This window comes from Leuresthes tenuis, unplaced genomic scaffold (assembly GCF_036924035.1).
Source record: "Leuresthes tenuis unplaced genomic scaffold, fLeuTen1.0.hap1 SCAF_19, whole genome shotgun sequence".
Taxonomy (NCBI): Eukaryota; Metazoa; Chordata; class Actinopteri; order Atheriniformes; family Atherinopsidae; genus Leuresthes; species Leuresthes tenuis.
This window is the reverse complement of record NW_027325373.1, coordinates 32,676,008-32,698,713: the sequence shown is the minus strand read 5'-3', so window position 1 is coordinate 32,698,713 and position 22,706 is coordinate 32,676,008. Positions and strand designations below refer to the sequence as shown.

Sequence of the window (22,706 nt, the reverse complement as noted above, 5' to 3'; positions counted from 1 at the left end):
AGACCCACTCAGACCTGCTCAGACCCACTCAGACCCGCTCTGGGACCAGCAGACCCGCTCGCACCTGCTCTGGGACCAGCAGACCACTCAGACCAGCAGACCCACTCAGACCAGCTCTGGGACCAGCAGACCCACTCAGACCGGCTCTGGGACCAGCAGACCCACTCAGACCTGCTCAGACCCACTCAGACCCGCTCAGACTCACTCAGACCCGCTCAGACCCACTCTGGGACCAGCAGACCCGCTCACACCTGCTGTGGGACCAGCAGACCCACTCAGACCAGCTCTGGGACCAGCAGACCCACTCAGACCCGCTCAGAGCCACTCAGACCGGCTCTGGGACCAGCAGACCCGCTCAGACCAGCTCTGGGACCAGCAGACCCACTCAGACCTTCTCAGACCCATTCAGACCCACTCTGGGACCAGCAGACCCGCTCAGACCAGCTCTGGGACCAGCAGACCCACTCAGACCAGCTCTGGGACCAGCAGACCCACTCAGACCTGCTCAGACCCATTCAGACCCGCTCTGGGACCAGCAGACCCACTCGCACCTGCTCTGGGACCAGCAGACCCGCTCAGACCAGCTCTGGGACCAGCAGACCCACTCAGACCTGCTCAGACCCATTCAGACCCGCTCTGGGACCAGCAGACCCACTCAGACCTGCTCAGACCCACTCAGACCCGCTCTGGGACCAGCAGACCCGCTCGCACCTGCTCTGGGACCAGCAGACCACTCAGACCAGCAGACCCACTCAGACCAGCTCTGGGACCAGCAGACCCACTCAGACCGGCTCTGGGACCAGCAGACCCACTCAGACCTGCTCAGACCCACTCAGACCCGCTCAGACTCACTCAGACCCGCTCAGACCCACTTTGGGACCAGCAGACCCGCTCAGACCAGCTCTGGGACCAGCAGACCCACTCAGACCAGCTCTGGGACCAGCAGACCCACTCAGACCTGCTCAGACCCATTCAGACCCGCTCTGGGACCAGCAGACCCACTCGCACCTGCTCTGGGACCAGCAGACCCGCTCAGACCAGCTCTGGGACCAGCAGACCCACTCAGACCTGCTCAGACCCATTCAGACCCGCTCTGGGACCAGCAGACCCACTCAGACCTGCTCAGACCCACTCAGACCCGCTCTGGGACCAGCAGACCCGCTCGCACCTGCTCTGGGACCAGCAGACCACTCAGACCAGCAGACCCACTCAGACCAGCTCTGGGACCAGCAGACCCACTCAGACCGGCTCTGGGACCAGCAGACCCACTCAGACCTGCTCAGACCCACTCAGACCCGCTCAGACTCACTCAGACCCGCTCAGACCCACTTTGGGACCAGCAGACCCGCTCACACCTGCTGTGGGACCAGCAGACCCACTCAGACCAGCTCTGGGACCAGCAGACCCACTCAGACCCGCTCAGACCCACTCAGACCGGCTCTGGGACCAGCAGACCCGCTCAGACCAGCTCTGGGACCAGCAGACCCACTCAGACCTTCTCAGACCCATTCAGACCCACTCTGGGACCAGCAGACCCGCTCAGACCTGCTGTGGGACCACCAGACCTGCTCAGACCCACTCAGACCTGCTGCGGGCCCAGCAGACCCACTCAGACCCATTCAGACCCGCTCTGGGACCAGCAGACCCACTCGCACCAGCTCTGGGACCAGCAGACCCACTCAGACCTGCTCAGACCCATTCAGACCCGCTCTGGGACCAGCAGACCCACTCAGACCCACTCAGACCCGCTCTGGGACCAGCAGACCCGCTCGCACCTGCTCTGGGACCAGCAGACCACTCAGACCAGCTCTGGGACCAGCAGACCCACTCAGACCAGCTCTGGGACCAGCAGACCCACTCAGACCGGCTCTGGGACCAGCAGACCCACTCAGACCTGCTCAGACCCACTCAGACCCGCTCAGACTCACTCAGACCCACTCAGACCCACTCTGGGACCAGCAGACCCGCTCACACCTGCTGTGGGACCAGCAGACCCACTCAGACCAGCTCTGGGACCAGCAGACCCACTCAGACCGGCTCTGGGACCAGCAGACCCGCTCAGACCAGCTCTGGGACCAGCAGACCCACTCAGACCTGCTGTGGGACCACCAGACCTGCTCAGACCCACTCAGACCTGCTGCGGGCCCAGCAGACCCACTCAGACCCGCTCAGACCCATTCAGACCCGCTCTGGGACCAGCAGACCCACTCAGACCCGCTCAGACCCATTCAGACCCGCTCTGGGACCAGCAGACCCACTCAGACCAGCTCTGGGACCAGCAGACCCACTCAGACCTGCTCAGACCCATTCAGACCCGCTCTGGGACCAGCAGACCCACTCAGACCAGCTCTGGGACCAGCAGACCCACTCAGACCAGCTCTGGGACCAGCAGACCCACTCAGACCTGCTCAGACCCATTCAGACCCGCTCTGGGACCAGCAGACCCGCTCGCACCTGCTCTGGGACCAGCAGACCTGCTCAGACCCACTCAGACCTGCTGCGGGACCACCAGACCCACTCAGACCTGCTGCGGGACCACCAGACCCACTCAGACCTGCTGCGGGACCAGCAGCCAGCCTCTCTGGGTTTGTGTGCGGTGGAAGTAGGCCACACATTCCTGAGGATCGGCCTCTGAGTCTGCAGCTGCTGATCGCAGGAGATTAGCTGCATGGTATCTGGGTCTGCTGGTGTCACAGCGACAGTCTGAGCTGGTTCTGTGGGCCTCATCCTGTCGCCTCTTTCTGCTCCATTTCACTCATCCAGTTTCATCCAGTGCAGCTCTCACTCGTCCTCGGAGCTGCTGTTACAAGCCGAAACCGTTCAGACTGCAACAGAAACACAGCCCATTGTGATGAAACGAATCGACTTAAAATGTCGAAGAATTCACACAGCTGAGTCAGAGCTGAAAGTGTAGAGATTTGTCCTCATTTCAAACATGTCAGAGATGATTCCCTGCAGTTACTTTCTAAACTTGTTCCATATTGGCTGCATAAATGAATGAATGTGTGTGTGTGTGGCTGATCCTCTCTGTTTTAACGCTCTGTGGTGTTAATCCTCAGTCTGAGCCGCCGGCCTCTGTCTGACTCCAAGCTGCTGCTCACTAATTCATCCACTCTGCACACGTCCACCTTGATACGAGTCCGACCGCTTCCTCGGGTCCACGTCGGCCCGTGCGCACCTGCAACCTGAGCTGACGCTATTTACAGAGCAGCTGGGAGGTGGCGGCGCTCTGGTTTCTGTTTTAAAGGTCACATCTGTTGGAGGTGTGAAGACTCCGAACAGAGTCTGGTTCTGATGATCGGCTCCTGGTCTCAGTTAATGATGCTCGATGGTTTCCACCAAAGTATTATCCCGAATTATCAGTTGGTATCATCGAGGTTTAATTTTTGTTTTTAAGATTCTTTTGCAGAGAATCTTAGGGAGAATAAAAGGGAACATTTTTAAATGATTTGTGATCAGGAATCAGGGATTGGACTCGTTCAGAACTGTTTAGAAAACTATTTCATGGTTTGATTGCTGTCACAGTGAGATCTGCCGGTTTCCTTCACACTCACTGAATAAAGCACGATTCATTCAGGAGGTCAAGTATGAAGCTGGAGTCGTTTCTGTTGGTACTGAATTCGTTCTTCGTCTGCAGATTCTGTGGCAAGCTGTTTTTTTTTCGTCATCGTGGTCCCCTAGGAGCTGCAGTTTCATCCTCTTCATGTCTGCAGCCGTCACTGCTTCATTCTCTCTGTCGTTCGCCGCCGTCCTCGTCATTCCTCACTGTCGGGTTCTGTTCAGAGATGAGCGGTCCGTGGTCCAGCTTCAGCTCAGGAGGAGCCACCTGTTCCTGCTGCAGACCATCATGATTCTAACTACAAACTGTCTTTAAAACCACGACTGCACCACGTTTCAGAAAAACAGAAAGAATACACAAAACGGGAGACGAGTACAAGTCTGCGTTGAGATGGCGGCATCAGTCTGTGATAGGGTCAGCTGATCTCAGAGAGGACGCTACACCTGTTCAGGTGAAAACACAGAAAAGTCATTTCTTCATGGTCCAACACATCTTCAACCAGCATTTTAAAAGGAAAAACGGGGGAAAAATACAAACCAACCAATCAGATATCTTAATGTGCTCTGAGAGGGTTGGATTCATGGTTCAATGGATTTAAACCAATGATTCTGTCAGGTTTGAACGAGAAGTACTGATCTATACATGAACCTGGAAGCATTTTGGATCTTTTTATCCTAAATGTTTTTTTTCTTTCCTGAAGACATTAATGAGGATATTGAGTATCCAAATCACTTCATTCTGTTATTTTACAGTTGTTTATATTCTGTATTTATGTATTTTCATGTTTCTTGTTGTTTTCTGTAGTTTTAATACTCATTTTAAAGACTTTTTATGTCCACGCTGAATTCAAAGGATCTGGGTTATCCATGATGTGTCAAATCTGGCAGAATAATTTGTTTGAAGCCTTTTAAACATGTACCCAACCCATCCCTTTAAGGGCCCATTGGTTAACAGACCCATGTGGATGTTTCACGCCTGCTCTTTTTAGATGCCGCTTGTTGGATGTCGTATGACAACCCTGATGGAGGCCACAGGCTGAAACCTGTAGGTCAAACAACGCTGTTGTTCTAAACTCCAAAACCAAGTCAAACGGGGAAAATATGCTGTCAGTTTTCAGCCAAATTGAAATGGAAATGATTTCCTGAACTTCTATTGTCTGTTGCAGCTGCAGAGCTCCTCCAGCTGCCCTGAGAGAGGAGGAATTTATCAATGTTTGCACAAGGTCAAAAACCCGCTAACATCTGGCTTCATGCAGTCTTTATCAGCATCGATGGGAACAAAACACCCAGTTTAACAAAATCAGATTTTACTGAGGACGCTGTACTCAGGGCTGACAGAGGGAACATTGCCCAGTTTTTTTCCACAGAGATTCGTTTACCGACCGTAAGGTCTCACACGGAGGTTCTGAAACAACTCGGGGACAAAAAGAGACGACACTGATTTATTTTACTGTCTGTCAGGAAGCTCAGTCTCCGTCCTCTGTGTGGGCTGATGGTGCAGTCAGAGATAATAAATCAGTCTCAGAAAATCCAGCACAGCTGCAGGATACATGTCACCGCTTCACGTTGTCATAGTTACAAGCTTCTTACCTGGCAGGCAGTGGTTGTTACTGACTGAAACTCACAGTCACAGCGATGCTGTCTGCATCAGCTGATCAGCAGTTCAATGAGCTGGAGGATTCTCCTCGGAACCCTCAGCTATGATGGTGGTAAAGTGATTTCAGCTCAGTCCTGGGTCCGGTCGCCATTCTGACCCGGTACCAGATCACTTGTGTGTGTGTGTGTGTGTGTGTGTAAGAGAGAGTTCAGCTGCTTCTTCTCCTGCTCGTCAGATTTTTCCTGAGCAGCCTCAGATTTTCTATTTAGGTGAATATTGTAAATATTTAACCATCAAAAGGAGAGGAAGAGGTGGCTTTATGTGCGGGTCTTTAGGAGCGGTGCTGTACTGAGACGGTTCAGAGACTTCACAGACCCACAGGTTGGATTGAAACATTTACATATTTTAGTGCTTTTCTAACGTTTTTTTCTTAGTCTGCCGTGTACGTCTTTAAATCTGAACCTCTGCTCTGTGGAGTTATTCTTTTTTTGTTTTGGGTCTTTCCTTTAAGTTCCACCTGCCATCATCCAGCTCAGAGTTTGTGTGCTTAGCAGCACAGAAACTGTTTACTGGATCACGGCCCTGCCTGAGGATGAGCTTCTACTTTTCTTTTTGGGAGCAAGGATCGTCGTGTTCTTTCAACCCCAAACTGACGGCCATCTCAGTGGTTAAATGACCACTTACCTCTGTAACAGCCAAGGGGGGACTTAGTGTTTGGGTCTTATTTCTCCATGAGTGTCTGAACTATTTAAGGTTCCCCTGCCTGATGAACAGCTTCGCTCCTTCTCTTTAAACAGAAGTGCAACTATTTTCTGAGCCACAAACTAATGTTGCTGGTTATTGTTTTGATTGACAGGCAGAGTTTTGTTTAACTTACCTACATTTAAATGTCTAAAACTCAACATTTTACTTCATTATAAACAAATCTGAGACATTTGGGTGTTTATCAGATTAACTTCTGCTTCGGCTCCAGAGAAAATCCAACCTGCAGTGGTTTCAGTTTTACTTTCTGCTTCTTGTGGGACTGAAATCCTCAAAGTCCCGCAGCTCTTCCTCACTTCACAGACTCACAATGGAGGGGGAAGTGGAACGGGAAGTCTGAGCTGTTGGGGTACGGTTTGTGAATGAAGCCGACCCTGAAAGCTCAGTGAGACTCCACTGAGATCCCAGTGGGAGTTTCCTGGAGACGGGAAAACTTGTGCTGCTTAAGGAGAAAAGGCCGTTTCCTTTTATGGCTGCAGCTGAAGGGCTGTGAGGAGGAGGAGGAAGGAGGTGACAGGGGAAACAAGCCGAGCAGAGAGGGAGGGGGGATGATTCCTGTACCTGCTGATGGTGTTTAAGGACGGAGGAGGGGGAGATGTGCACATTCCTGTTTCTTGAAATCAGGTCTCAGAGTTACTGTGGCTCTGCTGTCAGTGAGGAGGAGGAGGAGGAGGAGGAGGAAGAGGTGGAGTTATTAGGCCTTGACCTAATTTAGGACACGCAGCTGGATGCTTCCAGTGATGAAATCCACATCTGACTCACAGCTTTTACTGAAGTGAAAGTGGCTGTTTAGCAATACTGTTGGAGACAGAAGGGCTGCGATCAAAAAGCTAAATTACGAGTCACTGTCCGGTCATGAAGTGCTTTGATAGTGTCACATATGCTGCTTAGTCATGTAGAAAAGAAAGTACCCGCTTGTTCCTCAGCAGGTGTTAAAACTCCAACCTCAGATGAACAACATGACATGTTACACTTTGTCATTATTTATTGAACAAAAACAGACAAAATACAGAAGCAGTGTGTGAAAAACTAAGTGAACCCCATGATCCAACACCTTTAGCAGTAATAAGTTGAAGTAATGGTTTTCTGTGTGATGTTATCAGTCTCTCACATGGTTGTGGAGGGATTCTGGTCCACTCTTCTTTCCAACGTTGCTTCAGCTCATTGAGGTTTGCAGCATTGGTTTGTGCACAGCTCTCTTAAGGTCCCACCACAGCATTTCAGTCAGGTTGAGGTTTGGACTTTGACTGGACCATTGCAACACCTTGATTCTTTTCTTTTTCAGACGTTCTGTTGTAGATTTGCGGCTGTGTTTGGGATCATTGTCCTGTTGATGACCCAGTTTCAGCCCAGCTTTAGCTGTGGGACAGATGGCCTCACATTTGACTCTAGAATACTTTGGTATCCAGAGGAGTTCATGGTGGACTCAATGACTGTAAGGTGCCCAGGTCCTGTGGCTGCAGAACAAGCCCAAATCATCAGCCCTCCACCACCGTGCTTGACAGCTGGTATGAGGTGTTTGTGCTGATATGCTGTGTTTGGTTTTCTCCAAATGTGCTGCTGTGCATTATGATCAAACCTCTCCACTTTGGTCTGGTCTGTCCAAAGGACATTGTTCCAGAAGCCTTGTAGTTTGTTCAGATGCAGCTTTGCAAACCTAAGCTGTGCTGCCATGTTCTTTTTAGAGAGAGGCTTTCTGCTGCAACTCTTTCAAACAAGCCATACTTGTTCAGTCTTTTTCTAATGGTCATGAACTTTAACCTTTAACATGCTAACTGAGGCGTGTAGAGTCTGAGATGTAGCTCTTGAGTTTTTGACCTTGGGGTGAACTTGTTGGGACATCCACTCCTGGGAGGACTGACAGCTGTCCTGAATGTTTTCCACTTGTGAATAATCTTTCTCTCTGTGGAATGATGGACTTCAAATAGTTTGGAAATGGCCTTATAACCCTTCCCAGATTGATGTGCAGCACCTTCCGAATACATACCCTCTTAATTCCTGTGGAAGCAGTAAGGTGGACATTTTTCCCGCGACACAATACAAATTAGAATTTAGAGTGCACTTTCTTTTATACATGTGAATACGACTATTTTTATTTTTTAGTGATTTATCTTTCTGGTTTCAGGAAATCTTTGCTCCACCGCCTCTGTCTCTGTGGCCATAACTTCAGTGCGATCAGCTCCGACACTTAGAGAACAGAATGGATCAATGAGCCTAATGGTTTAATGGTTTAAGTGCAGCTGAACACAGGCAGTCAGAGTGGGCGTGTGATGCAGAGCTTACAACACAGTGTGGTCTCTTTCTGCTTCCTTTTCTCGCTTTAACACAAAGTAAACAGCCAGTCAGTCGTTTCTAAATCTCACTTTAACTGTGGAGTCCTTATCTGCCGTTAAACCTATCAAATGTTTGAAATGCAGCACATTCCATCAGCGTGATGATAAGAGCTTATTGATTTCTTTTGTGAGCTCTGTGGCTAATAACGGCTGACGCCAGACAGCTTTCAGTGTAGTGGAAGCAGCCCTCTGCCGCACACCGACAACTTCTACTTCTGACTTGTTTCCGTTTTATCTGTGGAGCTCTGATAAGTCGAGGTCAAGTTCAAGCTGGCCTTCCAAGAAAACTGAGCTGATTTGGTTGTTTTTTTTTTCTGGAGTTTCAAGAGGTCAACAAGTATGAGATCTTCTGTAACTGAATATTAAATAAATATGCTTTGAAATGAGTTCAGTATAAAATCAAAGAAAATCTGAATAGATCTAATTTATTGCCTCCATTTCACAGAAATATTTGTTTTCTTCATCACTGACAACAACGTGTTTTAAAAGCAGCATAACTGCACCAATCCCCATTAAATCATTTTTTCTTTTGTTGTAGCTGCAAATCGTTTTGTTTTTACCATATTTAGCCAGATGAAACATCATAACTGGTGTAAAATTAGACTCCTGTTGCCTGTAAAGTCTCCGTGACTTTGCAGGCAATTAATCTGCAGCCACTCTGGGGTTAAAGCCTGATTATAAACTGGATCAGACCATGAAGAATTATTCAGAAAATCCTGGAGGTTGTGCGTTGATCATCTGACATGTGGCAGGTCACCAGCTGAGGCATCACAACCACAGTCATGTGGCTATGTCTTATCTCGCCGCAGGTTACCATGCTGTGTTTTGACGGTGGAAGCAGGCCAGTGTGTGACAGATAAACACAGATCATCAGATCATTGTTGAGCTGCAGATGCCCTGAAAACAGGCATTAACGTTTGAGTAATCCAGACGCTGGAACATAATGCGCAGTTTCTCACAATGAGCAGATGATGCAGATATTTGCTGTGTGGAATAACAGAGGTGGTGTTAATGGCTCCTCCGTCAGGCTGACTGATGGAGTATTGTATTTTTTGGCTGAGGAACATTTTTCTGAGGTAGACATCCAGCAGGAGAATCTGAGCTGCAGGTGAAGAGAAGAGATTAAACCCTACACATCATCATTGGAGCCTTCTGACTCCTCATACTCTTCCTGAACTTGTTTATGGAACTCTGTTCTGTCCGGGTGAAGACGGAGGTTCTCCTGCAGCATCCTCCATCACAGCTGCTTCACGCTGCCTGAACGGCGTCAGTCTCACGTCAGGATCTGGTCTCCCTTCATTCATAAAAACGTCTTGTCTGATTGAGCCCTGAAACATGAAATCACAACTCTCAGATGTCCAGGAAGGAGGGAGAGTCCGATTCAGGAAATATGTTTTGGCTTAAACTCCAGAAGGAAAAATCCAAGAAGCAGAGACTGTTTAACGACTGTAAAATCTTTTCATTTCAAAGTTGAGCCAATCTTTCAGAAAATGAAAAATACAGTCACATTTCTGCCTGCTTTTGTTATTCTTTTATTCAAAGTCCAGTGTGGGATGTAGTGACATCAAGTGGCTCAAGTTCCAAATTGCAGCTCCAGTGAAGCTGGATTTAAACTTATCATTCTCAGATGGCAAAACCATGACAACTATTATTATCTTTTAGAGATTTTACACCTGTTGCATTTCTCACAATATATCATCCTGAACGTAACAAAGTGGAACTTTAGGAGCTTTTTCTCGAGGAGCAGTAGATCAGAAGTGGTAAATGAGGTTAGTGTGTAATTTGCTGCTGTCACACTTATGAACATCAGATTTCCAGTTGGGCTGCCTGTAGAAACAGGAGAAAGCTGCAGGATCTGTCACTCTGATGGTACTGTCCAACTTCTAACTGCTCATCTTGGAAAAGTTCCTTTCTCTTTAAAATATACAAAGCGTCCATGAGTCATGATTTAAAGCTTACTGCGTTCTTATAAACTGACAATCATCAGAATCTCACCATATTTTCATTTGTGCTGCCTCATTCAGTTAAAAGGTTCTTTTAGAATCCGGTTAAATACGACCACACCGACATACAGCACTGTGTGGAAGGTAACAAGATCTACTTCTGCTCCTTGTGTCTCTTATCAGGCGTCAGCTGGTTCGATCAGCAAAGTGAACCAGGACTAATTTCTGCTTTGGTTCAGACCGGAAAAACTGAACCAAAGTGTGAACACACTGAGCTCACTCTTACTGCATGCTTCACCTGTTCTACTCTGTCCTTTAAATAGATTTTAATGGGTTTTCCATTGCAGGGAAAAATGAATACTTGTCCTCATTTGGAGGTCACTCACTGACTAAATGTCACGTTGACGCTCAGATAGAAACTCTGCAGGGTTCTGAAAGCTCTTTTGTTCTGGGAAAAACTGCACGGCTTTAAGCTGCTTCAGACCAGGAGTGATGATGTCCGATCCTCAGACAGCAGCTTGTTTTTGTTCTCCTGCTCAGAGGAGAGGCGTAACACGGCAGGTTTACTCAGAAACTGTGTGTGTGAGTGTGAGAGGGACTTTCTCTTATTTTAATCTTTGGAAACATGAAACAACCGAGGACCTCATAAAAGTAGAGACACACACAGGAACAATGGCCAGCACCGCACACAGGAAGTTGGAACTGTGTTCCCTGAGTTCAGGCTGGCAGGCTGACTTCATCACAAACCTTCTTATGAAAGAACAATGGTTCACTCTGAACTCAGAAAACATCTTTTTTTTTTTTTACATTTCCTGTGTTTCTCTTCCTGGAATCACGTTATTGGTATTTCTCTGCAGTATTGTAATGAAATTATCTGAATTTGTAGCATGTTAGAAGACATTTTATTTTCTGTTTGCACAACAATACCTTTGTAAAGAAAACGTGTATCTAACCTGGTATACATCCTGGGAGACGATGCTCAGGGTGTAACACCTAAAACTCCCGACTTCACACCAGCTGTGCACCGATACCTGAACACCTGCATCCTTCCCACACACACACGCTCACACACGCTCACACACACCCACACAGGGCTGACCTCTCCTCCTGGCTGTCAGGACTTGGTCATGTTGCTGCCATCTGGTGGAGGATTTCTCATCCTGCTGTGTGGCTGCTGCTGGATGACATCATGCCTGTAAACACACCCAGTGACGCAGGCTGTGTGAGGGTGTGTTTTTTGGGATTAAGTAGATGTAGCGTGAGTAGAACCAGATTTTTAATGTGTTTTTGTCATGTTGCAGGTGAGCTGCTGAGCCAGCTGCGGCCCGACGGTCTGACCGAGATCATCTGTCCAAAGAACGGCTCGGAGCGGGTCAATGTGGCTCTGGTTTACCCTCCAACTCCCACTGCCACCAGCCCCAAGTGACCCCCGACCCCCCCCCCCACCCCTCCCAACCACCTGCCCCGGCTCGTCTCACCGTATCATCAGAGCCTCCACCTCCCTGCACCTCCTCTCTGTACTCCTCCATCATCTGACCCGGGGTGACAGCAGCTGGCTGCAGCGCCGCTTCACAGGTCTGAGCATCAACATCAAAGACTTTAATCAGGAAGTTTTCTCGTGTTTTAGCTCCACTTTCACCTGGGTCTTCTTTTTAAACCCTTTTCTGCTTGCAGCGTCTTGGATTCATCAGTCAGACAAAAACAGAGAAAAATATGGTCTTAAATTTAATTTAATATGGTCTTTAAAAATTGTAACTCAAACTCAGAACTGACATGAGAGTATAAAAATGATTAAATGTAAGTTAAAACTGAAAACTGAATTAGTTGAAAAGACAAAAAGAGTTTGAAATAAGTTCTTTAAAAAATAGAACATGAAGGCTGGGTGTTATTAAGCTCTCCCCCTCTTCTCTAACATGAGCGACATTACATATTACATAAAGTCCTCACTTGAGTTTGAGATGCAGGAATGAAAACAGCAGAATCAGAGCAGCAGGCTTCATCAGCTCAATCTGAGTAAAAATAAATCTCACATTTGAATCAGTTTTTCCTCTTTTGTCTCATCACAGAAAATGTTCCACAGCTGTCAGACTCTAACAGGGATGTCCTCCTGTGTTGCAGGTTGTTGGTGTTTGATGTGTCGACACTGAGCAGACCGAACGGATCCACAGCAGCTTCACAAGTTTCTCCTTTAACCCCTCGATCACCTCGTCTCTTCTCTGAATCTGAATCACAGCACAGGCTCAAATGTTTGAGTCCTTTTAGACCAAATTAAACAGATGATTTGATATTTTTTGACACACTTGTGAAGCGGAGCTTCGGTCTTCCTCTTCCTGATTGAGGACACACTCTTCTGGGTGCTGAGGCTTCTCCGTCATGGAAAGACACACCTGCAGGACAGCATGAAGCTCAGTGATGCAGCTATTTAACACATACACACACACGGGCGCTGTTCAGTGCAGACCACGAGGCCGGCATGACACGTCTCACATAGAACGAGTGCATGTTCAGGCTCAGATCGTTTCTGAGGGGAAATGGCACCAATATCACCACCATGTAGCAGCTTACTGACCTGTTTGGGATCCAGATTTAAGCTGAGAGCCGCTGAAGTCGCAGTTTGTAGCAGCTACTGCCACCTGGAGGCCAAAATGAAGATGACAAACTGCAGCAAAATCACCTGTCAGCGTCGCTCTGAAACTTCTCTGTTCCTCATTAGTCCTCCACTCTTCTTCTCCACCCCTTCTATCCCTGTAATATGATCGTTCTTTAGTGTAGAAGGATCCACTGGACAAAAAGATATAAATGGTTCATTCTAAGGAAAATCACTAAATGATTTAAATACTAACAGAAACACAGTTCATGTGATATAATAAATATCTTCTCACGCATAAATTCTTCTTATGTTTCCACTTTAAATACAAACTTTGGGATTAAAACACATTTTATCCTCGATCTCCGTTGAAGGGCCGTGGAAACGACACACAGGGTGTTCATGACGTCCTTTACTGAGTTCAGGGTTCATGTTCTCTGACAGAAGCGCAGCAGCTCAGTGAGCTCCACCAGGTGGCGCTGCAGATGACGTGAACATTTACATATCCGGTCCACAGGTGCCTCCGTACACCTGCTCCAAACACGAGCCGCTTTCATGCTCTGTGATCTCTGGGCGCCCCCTCTGACCTCTGTTGGGTTTCATATCGTCAGCTTTCATCATCACACGTCGGTTCGGAACTTAAAACTTCCTGAAGTTCGTTAAAATCTCAGACTTGTTTTTCCATCGTGTGTGGTTCAAATCAGTGTACCACAGAGATGATAATGAAGTAAAACGTAGCAATAAAACCAGCAGCTGAAACCTTTTACAGCATGAAAACAATAAGATGCTCTGATCGGTCGGGTCTCCAGAACCTCGTGGTCTGCACTGATTCACCCCAGCGTTCTGTCAGACCGCTGGTTGTTTTCCTCTGTGACGAACAGTTCGTTCAGCACGACACTAGCTGATGGTTGAAAAGTTAAAGGAAGACTTTATAGCCAAGGAGTTCAGAGTATACGTGTTTCTGTCCACTGCCGCCTCTGACTGAACCTTCCAGAACTAAGACTGTGCTGTGGAAGAGGAGCTCACTGAAGCTGGAACTCTTTTGTAAATAATAAGTTTATTTTTCTATGTGGACACCACGTGTCGAGCTTTGACTTATTTACAATGTGCAATGATGTGCATGAGAGTGCACACAGGGTTTTATATGTAGCTGGTTTCAACATGTCACACTTCAACATGAAAACCAAATAAACCAATAACTGGCTTTAAATCTGCTGCCACGGTGTCTTTCTCTCACTAATACAGATGTTATTTACAGACAGATGTGCTCAGCTTTCTTCTTTTTGACACTTTAAATGTGATGTTCAGGCTCATGTAGATATGAATAATTTATTAGACACTAGCTATCTTAGTGCATTACTTTTTATTTTTATATTGTTATAAATATCCATTCATCCATTTTCATCCACTTATCCGAGGTCGGGTCACAGAACCAACAGGTTCAGGAGGGAAACCCAGGCATCCCTCTCCCCAGCGACAATCTCAACCTTCTGCTGGGGGATCCCGAGGTGTTCCCAGGCCAGAAGGGTCATATAATTATATATTTTTACATTTCATTTCATTTTTACATGAATAAAGTTTAACATTTATGTGCAAAAAGGATTACAAAAGCTGATCAAAGGGCCACAAAGATGCCAAAATTATAAGAGTGAAGCAAAGAGGAACAAAATTCTACCATCAAACACGACCAAAGAGACCCAAAACCGGCAAAGTGGCACAACAAACAGTTATAAGCCCCACTGTGAAGCAAAGTGGAAGGAGAACTCCAATAAACACACCACTCCGATCAATAATGATCTACTGGGACTGTAGCTACCATTAACTTAAAGATCCAGAATTTGAAAGAAATGGATGAATATCTGCTGAGTGGAATGTGACACAGAGTTCACACCAGCTGTCTGAGACCTCATGTCATGTCATAACTTTAGATACTAAAATGACTACAACCGTTGGAGAAAAGGGAGTTCATGAAAATATTTAGTGAAGCCTATAAAGGCTCTGCTATCAAACAGCTGACCTCCAGGATTTATTCACGCTTACAGGGGATTCTCCACATCGAGGGAAAAAGAAGCAAACGTCACACTCAGAGGATGACTGGTTAAACATATGCAGGATATACTCTGCCAGCTCCAGTTCAGGTTAGTGAAAAACAAACCAGTAACAACACAGAAACTCTGAGTGTGGGCACATTTTCAGACTGGGTGCTGATTATTTTCTGGGACTGCCCCAATGTCTTCCCCGACTGGCCAAACATTGTAAAAGAAAGCAGTTTGATATGTTGAGACGTTATCTATCTGGGAAATGTTCCAAATGCTCTGAACAAACAAGATGGATACCTACTACAAGTTTTACAAGCAGGTAACAAAAAAACAGGAAATAGAAAGTGGCTGAACGAGCCTCACAACAGCTGAGTGGACTGAAATAGTTCAAAAGATATCTTTTAATCTCATTTTTTCCTCTGATACTTTCTTCGTGTTTGGTTCCCAGTTATATTTTAGGAGAACAATAATTTATTAGTGCTCCACAGTTTATTCGTGACTGCAAAGAGCAGAGTCATTGCACATGCGTGTGCTCATCTTGTTACCTCCTGACCTGTCTGTCCTGTTCATGCTGAAAAGAATAAAAAAATAAAGTTTTCTCAACAATAAATTCTTAAATCTGTAATTCATTAACAGACTGATTTACAGACCACCTTCATCATATATTTAGAAAATAGAAACAAATCCAGAATCTGGAGCATCAACTAACTCAGTAAAAGCTGTTCCAGAGTTATGTTTCCCATTGTGTTCCATCAGCTTCCTTTTTATGACACTTTTTAATGGTTTGGGAATTGAGGATCCTGATTGTTCCAGAGGAATCTGTGTCCATTCTTGCTGAATCCAAAAACTCCAGCTGTGGTTGTTGTTGTCTGATTCTCTTCTTCATGATGCTCCATACATTTTCAATAGGAGACAGATGTTGACTGCAGGCAGGCCAGACAAGCACACACACTCTGTGTGTATTAAGCCACGCTGTTGGAAGTCATGCAGAATGAGGTCTGGCATCATCCTGCTGAAATAACCACGGACCTCCCGGGAAAAGATGTCACCTTGATGGTAGCATCTGTCTCTCCAAAACTCCAACATCCACCTCTGCATCAATGTTACCTTCACACATATCCATGCCATGGATATTGATGCACCCCCATACCATCACAGACGCTGGCTCTAAACCTTTCTCTGATAACAGCCTGGATGCTCTTTCTCATCTTTGTAGTAGCAGACTGTCTTTCTGTCCATCTGAGATGAACTCGTGTCCAGAGAACTGGGCCGTGTTTCTGCACAGAGTTGATATATGGCTTCCTCCTTGTGTAATACAGTTTCAGGTTATATTTCTGGATGCTGCCATGGACTGTGTTGAGTGAAAATGGTTTTCCAAGCTCCTTATTGATCATGGTGGCATGACGGTTTCTCATGCAGTGCTGCCTGAGGACTCCAAGCTCATCCAACAGTGGTTTCTGTCCTTAGCCTTTCCACACTGAGATTTCCCCAGACTCCCTGAATATTTTCACAATATTCTACTCTGTAGATGCTGAAAGACCAAAGTTCTTTACAATCTTACTCTGAGAAATATTTTCTCTGATGGAGTTTGGCACAAAGTGGTGAGCCACGACCCATCCTTGTTGGAAAGACTAAACCTTTGGTGGATGCTCCTTTTATACCCAATCCTGACACCCTCACCTGACAGCAGGTAATCTGCTGATTGGAGAATCTTCCAGAAAGCTGTTACTGTAGATTCTATAAACTTTTCTGTCTTTCTTTGACTCCAGAGCAACTTTTACTGAGTGTGTTGCTGCATCAGATTCTACATTTGGTTCAAAATAAAATTAAGTTGGTCAGCGAAGACTCTGAAAATAAATTCTTTGGACTTCTGTCTGTTAAATAAAGCTGATTAAATGACAGATTTCACTTTTTGTTGCATTTCAGAAAACTTACAAACTTTCTTGATATGAGGTTAATGTCTTCACAACATCAGATACCATGAGTAGAAGTGTGCTTTCGGGTGCTGTACGTTCCAACAGCGAGTCTGTTTCTAACTCTTTTCACTTAATTTGAAATGCTTTCAGTCTGAATGAACCAGAAACCGAGTCACCAAAACCTACCCAGGAAGTTCTGGATGATTTCTGTTTTTAAGTCTAACCAATAACGAGGATCCCTGCAGCAGGTTGTAAACAAACATCTTTATCAATAATCAGTTTTTAACAAGCTCTAACAAACTGTCAGACTCTGTTAAAGTGACACAGCAATAATTAATAGTACAAAAGCATGTGCAATCAATCAATGAAAACGGTGATAAAATACAGCCTGAAATAAATAAAATACACAGATGAGGTGGTATCAGATTAATGCATGAATGTTTCTACTGTAGCATCATCTGAAAAAGGGATTTCTGAGAGACGGTTTTGAATTTCTTCTCTCGTTCTGAAAGACCCGTCAGCACCTGCTCCTCCTGCGTTTCCTCTCCCGCTCTGGCAGCGGCTCTCCCCGCCTCTTATGACAGTTTGTGGCGTTCAACTGCTCCTGCGCCGAGTTTTCCTGCTTCTCCGTGGAAGCGTCTCGGTCGGTGACGGGGAACGCCTGCAGGGTTAAGGTCTGTGTGAGGAACAGCGGCAAGCAGCCCAGCAGAGCTCTGACGGCCTCCAGCAGCAGCAGGTTGCTCCTTGGCTCTGGCGGGACAACAGTTTCTGTTGGAAGAGCACACAGAGTGAGGAGGAGCCTGAGGAGGAAAGGTGATGCCAGCAGGTCAGTCTGCAGCTTACCGCCATCTTTTACCACTGCGCTCTGGGTTAGTCTACTCCTGAGAGCCGAAACCTCTGTCTGCAGCGTCTCGACCCGACGTTCACTCTCCTCCACGTCTCTGCACGCTTTCTGTCACAAAGGAAAGACAAATTGATTTATAACACACATTTCAACAAGGTGATTCAAAGTGTTTCACAGAGAATGTCAGAAAGCAGTACAGCACATCTATCATCTTCCTCTTATCTGAGGTCGAGTCTCAGAACCAACAGGTCCAGGAGGGAAACCCAGACATCCCTCCCCCAGGGGGAGCTGGAGAGCACTCCACCTTTTTTCGGTTAAGAACCACGGCCTCAGATCTGGAAGATCTGACTTTCATCCCGGCTGTTTCACACTCAGCTGTGAACTGAAGGTTATGGCTTGAAGAAGCCAACAGAGCCACATCATCTGCAGAAAGCAGAGATGTAACCCTGAGGTTCCCAAACCAGATGCCCTCCTCTGTCCGACTACACCCGCAGATCCTGTCCATGAACACCACAAACAGGATTGGTGAAGAGGGGCAGCCCTGGAAGAGTCCAACACGCACCGTCAACCAGCTCCACTTTGGACCGAGAATGTGGATCCAGCTCTTACTTTGGTTATATAGGGTCCCCATACTCTCTCAGCATCCCCTGCATAATCCATACAATAATGTTTGGTTCTAACTCTGAAGTCACAAAGCAAGGCGATGTGTTTTGGTTTGCTGTGTGTGTGCTACCAAATGTAGGACAGAGGTGGCTGCCGGTGCTTGATTGAGTTGGAGGCGGGGAAAACGTCATCGGAGGTGGAGGACCATGATTGGCAAACCAGTCGGTACGCACCACCAATCAGAGGGCCCTATCAGCCGTATTCCGGCCATTTAAATGAGGAGCGCCGCAGCATCCGCGTGGCTTTTATTGTGTGTGTGTGTGTGTGTGTTTGAGCTCGCTGTGTTCGTTTGGAGAGAAATCGTGGAGGTAATTTTGTTTGGGACTGGGCCAGGGTTTAGTATAGACAATTTTTGTTAAATTCATTAGTTTAGGGGTGCTATTTTTTTTGTGTTTTTGTTATTGATTATTTGACTAGATAGTGAGGTTTTTTGTTTCTCCTTTTGATTTTGAATTTAGATAGATTAATAGTAAAGGCTCCGTTTGGAGTTCTCTTTTTGTTATATTCATTTGTTATTTTGAACAGCACTCGTTCACCCTTTGTTCCCTTTACCCTCACCTCCTTTTGTTACCACAATTTGACTTTTCATTTAATATATCCCTTTGTTTATTAACCATAACACCTGGTTTTATGTCACTTCTTTCTTACCCCTACATTTGGTCGTAACACTGATGATCTGAGATAAAACCATTTAAAGTATCAGAAACCAACAGCAGGGTTAGCATATAGTTGTCACAAGCCTAAAGTGTCCTCTCGCAGCTGTAGATAGCAATGTTTACTCCTTGGTTCATGTCAGTTAGTAAGAATTAACATTTAAAAACATGTTGAATTATATATATTTTGATATATAAGTTGCACCTGACAATGAGTGGCAGGACCAGCCAAACTATGAAAGAGCTAACGTTAGCTTGCGTCAGTCGACGTTAACTTTAGCCTCTCAAGCCGGTCCCCCCAGCATCCGTCCAAAAGTCCAAATCAGCGAATGAGGCTCACTGGCATCTGCCCTCAGATCAGCTCGCGAGCGCTCTGGTCGGCACGAACCAATCAGGTATCAGTACCACCCCCCCCCCAAAAAGTTTTTTCATCAGACCTATATGATTCACGTAGGTCACCTACTTTGGATTCAAAATGGCGAATTTCCATGCATGCTGTTGGAGTTCAGGTCTGAGTCCATAATAACACCCAGATTCCTGGCCTGGTTTGTGGGTTTTAACATTACAAACTGAAGCTGAGCTCACATTTTTAACTGTTCATCTTTCAGTTGTTTCTTTCTACTCCGCGTGCCATGTTTGTTCGATCAGATGTGTGATTACCTACAGACACAAAGTAGTTTCTGAACCCTGACTGAAAGATTTAAAAAACATTTGTGTTTGATATCGATACTCTCACCTGAAGCTCCGCCTGCATCGACTCGTTCATCTTATCCACCTCAATCACCTCCCTCAGCTGCCCATTGGAGGAGAAGAACTTGGACCTGAAACAGAGAATCACAGCTACGTGAGCTGGAACAGAGACGTGGCGTGAAGGCGCTGGTGTGTGCGGGGACGGTACCCATGTTTCTTCATGGTGAGGCTGTAACCTGCTGCAGAGCACGGGGCCGACACCTTCCAGTATGCCTGCTGCTCCAGCAGACCCAGGTTGTTGACCAGCACAGGAACGTTCACGAAGCGCCTTCACAGAAGGAGAAACACAGCTCTTTATCTGTACGTCACAGCGGCTCACATGACAGACAGGTTCAGGCTCACCTGCTGCGGGAGATGAAGGCGGAGTACTCCGTCCTGTGGGTGGAGCCTGTCGGCGTCACTCTGCTGGGCGTCAGCAGCATGAAGATCATGTGAGGGTTGGACAGGGCGCTCTTCAGCTTATCGTGGACCAGCTTCTCCCTGAACGTCATGTGCTGCTCTGTGTTCCTGCGCTGCCGGTACCAGCCGATCACGCTGTCCTGCACACACAGAACACGCTGCGTCAAGCACGTCACGCCAAGTGCTGAGGACAGCGAACAGGACAGATAAACAAGTCACGTAAAGTTATACAAACCGAACCCCGGACATGTCAGAAGAGTTTTCTCACGATTAACGACTCAATGCATCCGTTTCCTATTTTTCTGAGGTATTACTGAGACGTATGAGACAGACTTTGGTCAAATACCTGTTGGTTTAAGCACAGTGGCTCTCTGTCTCAGCCCCGTTTCAACACTTTTTTTTAACACTTCAACAGGACGTCGATGAAGGGTTAGATTCTGTATGTTTGTACGTTGGCTATGGACACACTGTGATGCTGCTGTGGAGAGTTACGGTGTGTTTACATACGTCACCTGTCATCAACACCTGCACATCTGCTGTGTAATTTAATGCAGTAAACGCAGACATATTGAATATTACTCCAGTCATACGAAAAACACTCCAGCTCTATACATACATGTAGATAGTTACTCTATTGATCCCAGAGGGAAATAGTTTAGCAGTGTAGCTGTAAGTTAGCAGCAGATGTAAACAATGCTTTCTCATCAACAGTAATGGAGCAAGCCAGAGATGTGCACAGCGTAACTCGTAATGCATGTGTACCGTTAATTACTGTGTTTAAACATTTTCTATGTATTAACCTTATTATTAACAATTGTACGGATTGAGAGTGAGGAGAGCTCCAGTGTTGTGTTGAAAACACACCTTATCCACACAGCTGCAGGTTGTCTGAGTTACAGAACGTAACCGTTCAACTAGAAAGCTTCAGTTAAAGTAATGTGGTAACAATAATCATCTTTCAGAAAGTAACAGCAATAACTCCTTAGAAGTTGGTGTATGTCATCTTCAGTAGCTAAGCTGTTACCATTAGCTACTACTAAAGGAAAAAATAAATCAATAAATAAACCGTGGGGAATTATTTCTCAGATACTTCCATTTCTCTGCTCTGAAGTTCAGGCTCTGAGAGTTGGAACTGAGTTTTTCTTTTCAAAACATCACAACAATTTAGTGTAACATTTGGGCTACGTACATATTCTGCTGCCATTGATGTTTTACAGCAGTTCAACATTTCTGCTGAGGCCAGACAATAAATTATTGATCATATACTGTAACCTGTGTAGGCTTAAACTAGTCAGATAAGTTCTGTCACTGCAATGATGCAGAGTCATTCACAACCACACCAAGATGCATCTTTGAACTGAGAAATTTCCACACTTGTGTCCCAGATAGTGGACACATTTAGGTCTAATCTGGGCCACTTTTGGCTCAGTAATGGCCCACATTTGGGCCAAACATCCTATGCTTTATGGACTGCGTCAAACACCACGCTGACACCTTCATTGCTCACCTGTTTGTTGTCTGCCAGCATCTCCTGCAGCACCTCCATGTTCACCTCCCCAGAGCTGCTGTACAGACTGACACACACCATCACACACACACATAACAGTTGTGTAAACACGTCACTTTAACACCTCATCGTGTTTGCAGTACTCACGTGTTCAGCCTGCGGCAGATGACATACTTCTGGACGTCTGTCAGAGAAACGCACATTACACACAATGAAGTAAGACTGTGTACAAGTACACAAACTATCACCTTCAAAAGTCCAAGAAGTATTCACCCCAAAACTACCAGATTTCTCACCTTGGTGTAAGTAAAATGCACAATTTTTGGATGCATTCAGTTCAGTGTACCTAAGTACTTACTGTATACTTCCTCGATGTGAATATGATCAGACTGAGAGTCGCTGATGGTGACCTGCTCATCAAACCTGCTCTCTCCGAGCACGAGACCTTCCTGAACAGAAACCAGACATCACATGGATGGAGACATCACCTGAGAAAGCGCACGCGCACTTGACCTAAGTTTTAAAGGCTCACTCAACATGACAATGAATTGAAACTGGGCGCCACTTATTAAACAATCTATGTGACTAATAGAAAATTCGTTTATTGGATACAATATATGCCGAATTTACCAGCAGACCTTCGTAGGTTATAGAATGTATTTACTCAATTGTACACAGTGTGTATTTTCTTCTTAGTAGTTGGTTTCACTTCAATTTAAAGGATATTTGAAGGCAGCTTGGTATTTCGTAACTGATAGCCGTTAGCTTTGTTAAAAAGTTGCAGTGACATCACTGTGGGGGTTTTAACTTCACTTATCAGATTAACAAGCCTCACTGCAACCAAATACGTAATAAACATTTGATAATTTAACTATTATATGAAGATGAGTCCACTTCAAAGTTCGTTAACGGCGTTTGCTAACTTTCTAGCTCAGTCGGAAATCTGACCGAGCGGCGGATTCCAGTGAAAAAACACCGAATTTAAAGAGGTTACAGGAGCTCCTCACCACGTCGGAATTACTGTTCAAATGCTGGAACATGAGAGAAGCTAACACAATCCCGGACACACGTACTGTCGGTTCCGACATGATGCTTGTTGATGTCAGGATACTGACTGAGCCCACAAGAGGCGCCGACTACGGTGGCCCCGAAGTT

At 46.1% G+C, this 22,706-nt stretch overlaps 2 protein-coding genes across 2 annotated transcripts in view; one reads left to right on the top strand and one right to left on the bottom strand.

Annotated features, from left to right (window-relative positions):
- The window catches only part of mfhas1 (multifunctional ROCO family signaling regulator 1), a 31,915-nt gene extending 17,925 nt beyond the window's left edge, over positions 1 to 13,990 (top strand). Inside the window, exons 2-3 of the mRNA XM_072371609.1 lie at positions 11,495 to 11,768; positions 12,312 to 13,990. Coding sequence (XP_072227710.1) covers positions 11,495 to 11,619 — 125 coding nt within the window. The 3' untranslated portion in view covers positions 11,620 to 11,768; positions 12,312 to 13,990. The remainder of the gene's footprint in view (positions 1 to 11,494; positions 11,769 to 12,311) is intronic.
- A 2,994-nt stretch (positions 13,991 to 16,984) lies between these two features.
- abraxas1 (abraxas 1, BRCA1 A complex subunit) lies at positions 16,985 to 22,706 on the bottom strand. Its single transcript, XM_072372271.1, has 9 exons — positions 22,559 to 22,706; positions 21,910 to 22,000; positions 21,699 to 21,735; positions 21,552 to 21,618; positions 19,988 to 20,184; positions 19,794 to 19,913; positions 19,632 to 19,716; positions 17,579 to 17,687; positions 16,985 to 17,503 (listed from the first exon to the last, which is right to left on the bottom strand). Exons 1-9 carry the CDS (start codon positions 22,637 to 22,639, stop codon positions 17,253 to 17,255), a joined length of 1,038 nt encoding a protein of 345 aa, XP_072228372.1. The 5' UTR covers positions 22,640 to 22,706; the 3' UTR covers positions 16,985 to 17,252.

Bases quoted from the DNA above. Each gene is read 5' to 3' on its own strand.
- abraxas1 (XM_072372271.1), bottom strand. From the start codon at position 22,639: ATGTCGGAACCGACAGTACGTGTGTCCGGGATTGTGTTAGCTTCTCTC. The intron at 21,736-21,909 runs GTAAGTACTTAG...TTTCTCTGACAG, and splicing joins TCACATCGAGGAAGTATACA to ACGTCCAGAAGTATGTCATC. The intron at 20,185-21,551 runs GTGAGCAATGAA...CTGTGTGTGCAG, and splicing joins TGCTGGCAGACAACAAACAG to GACAGCGTGATCGGCTGGTA.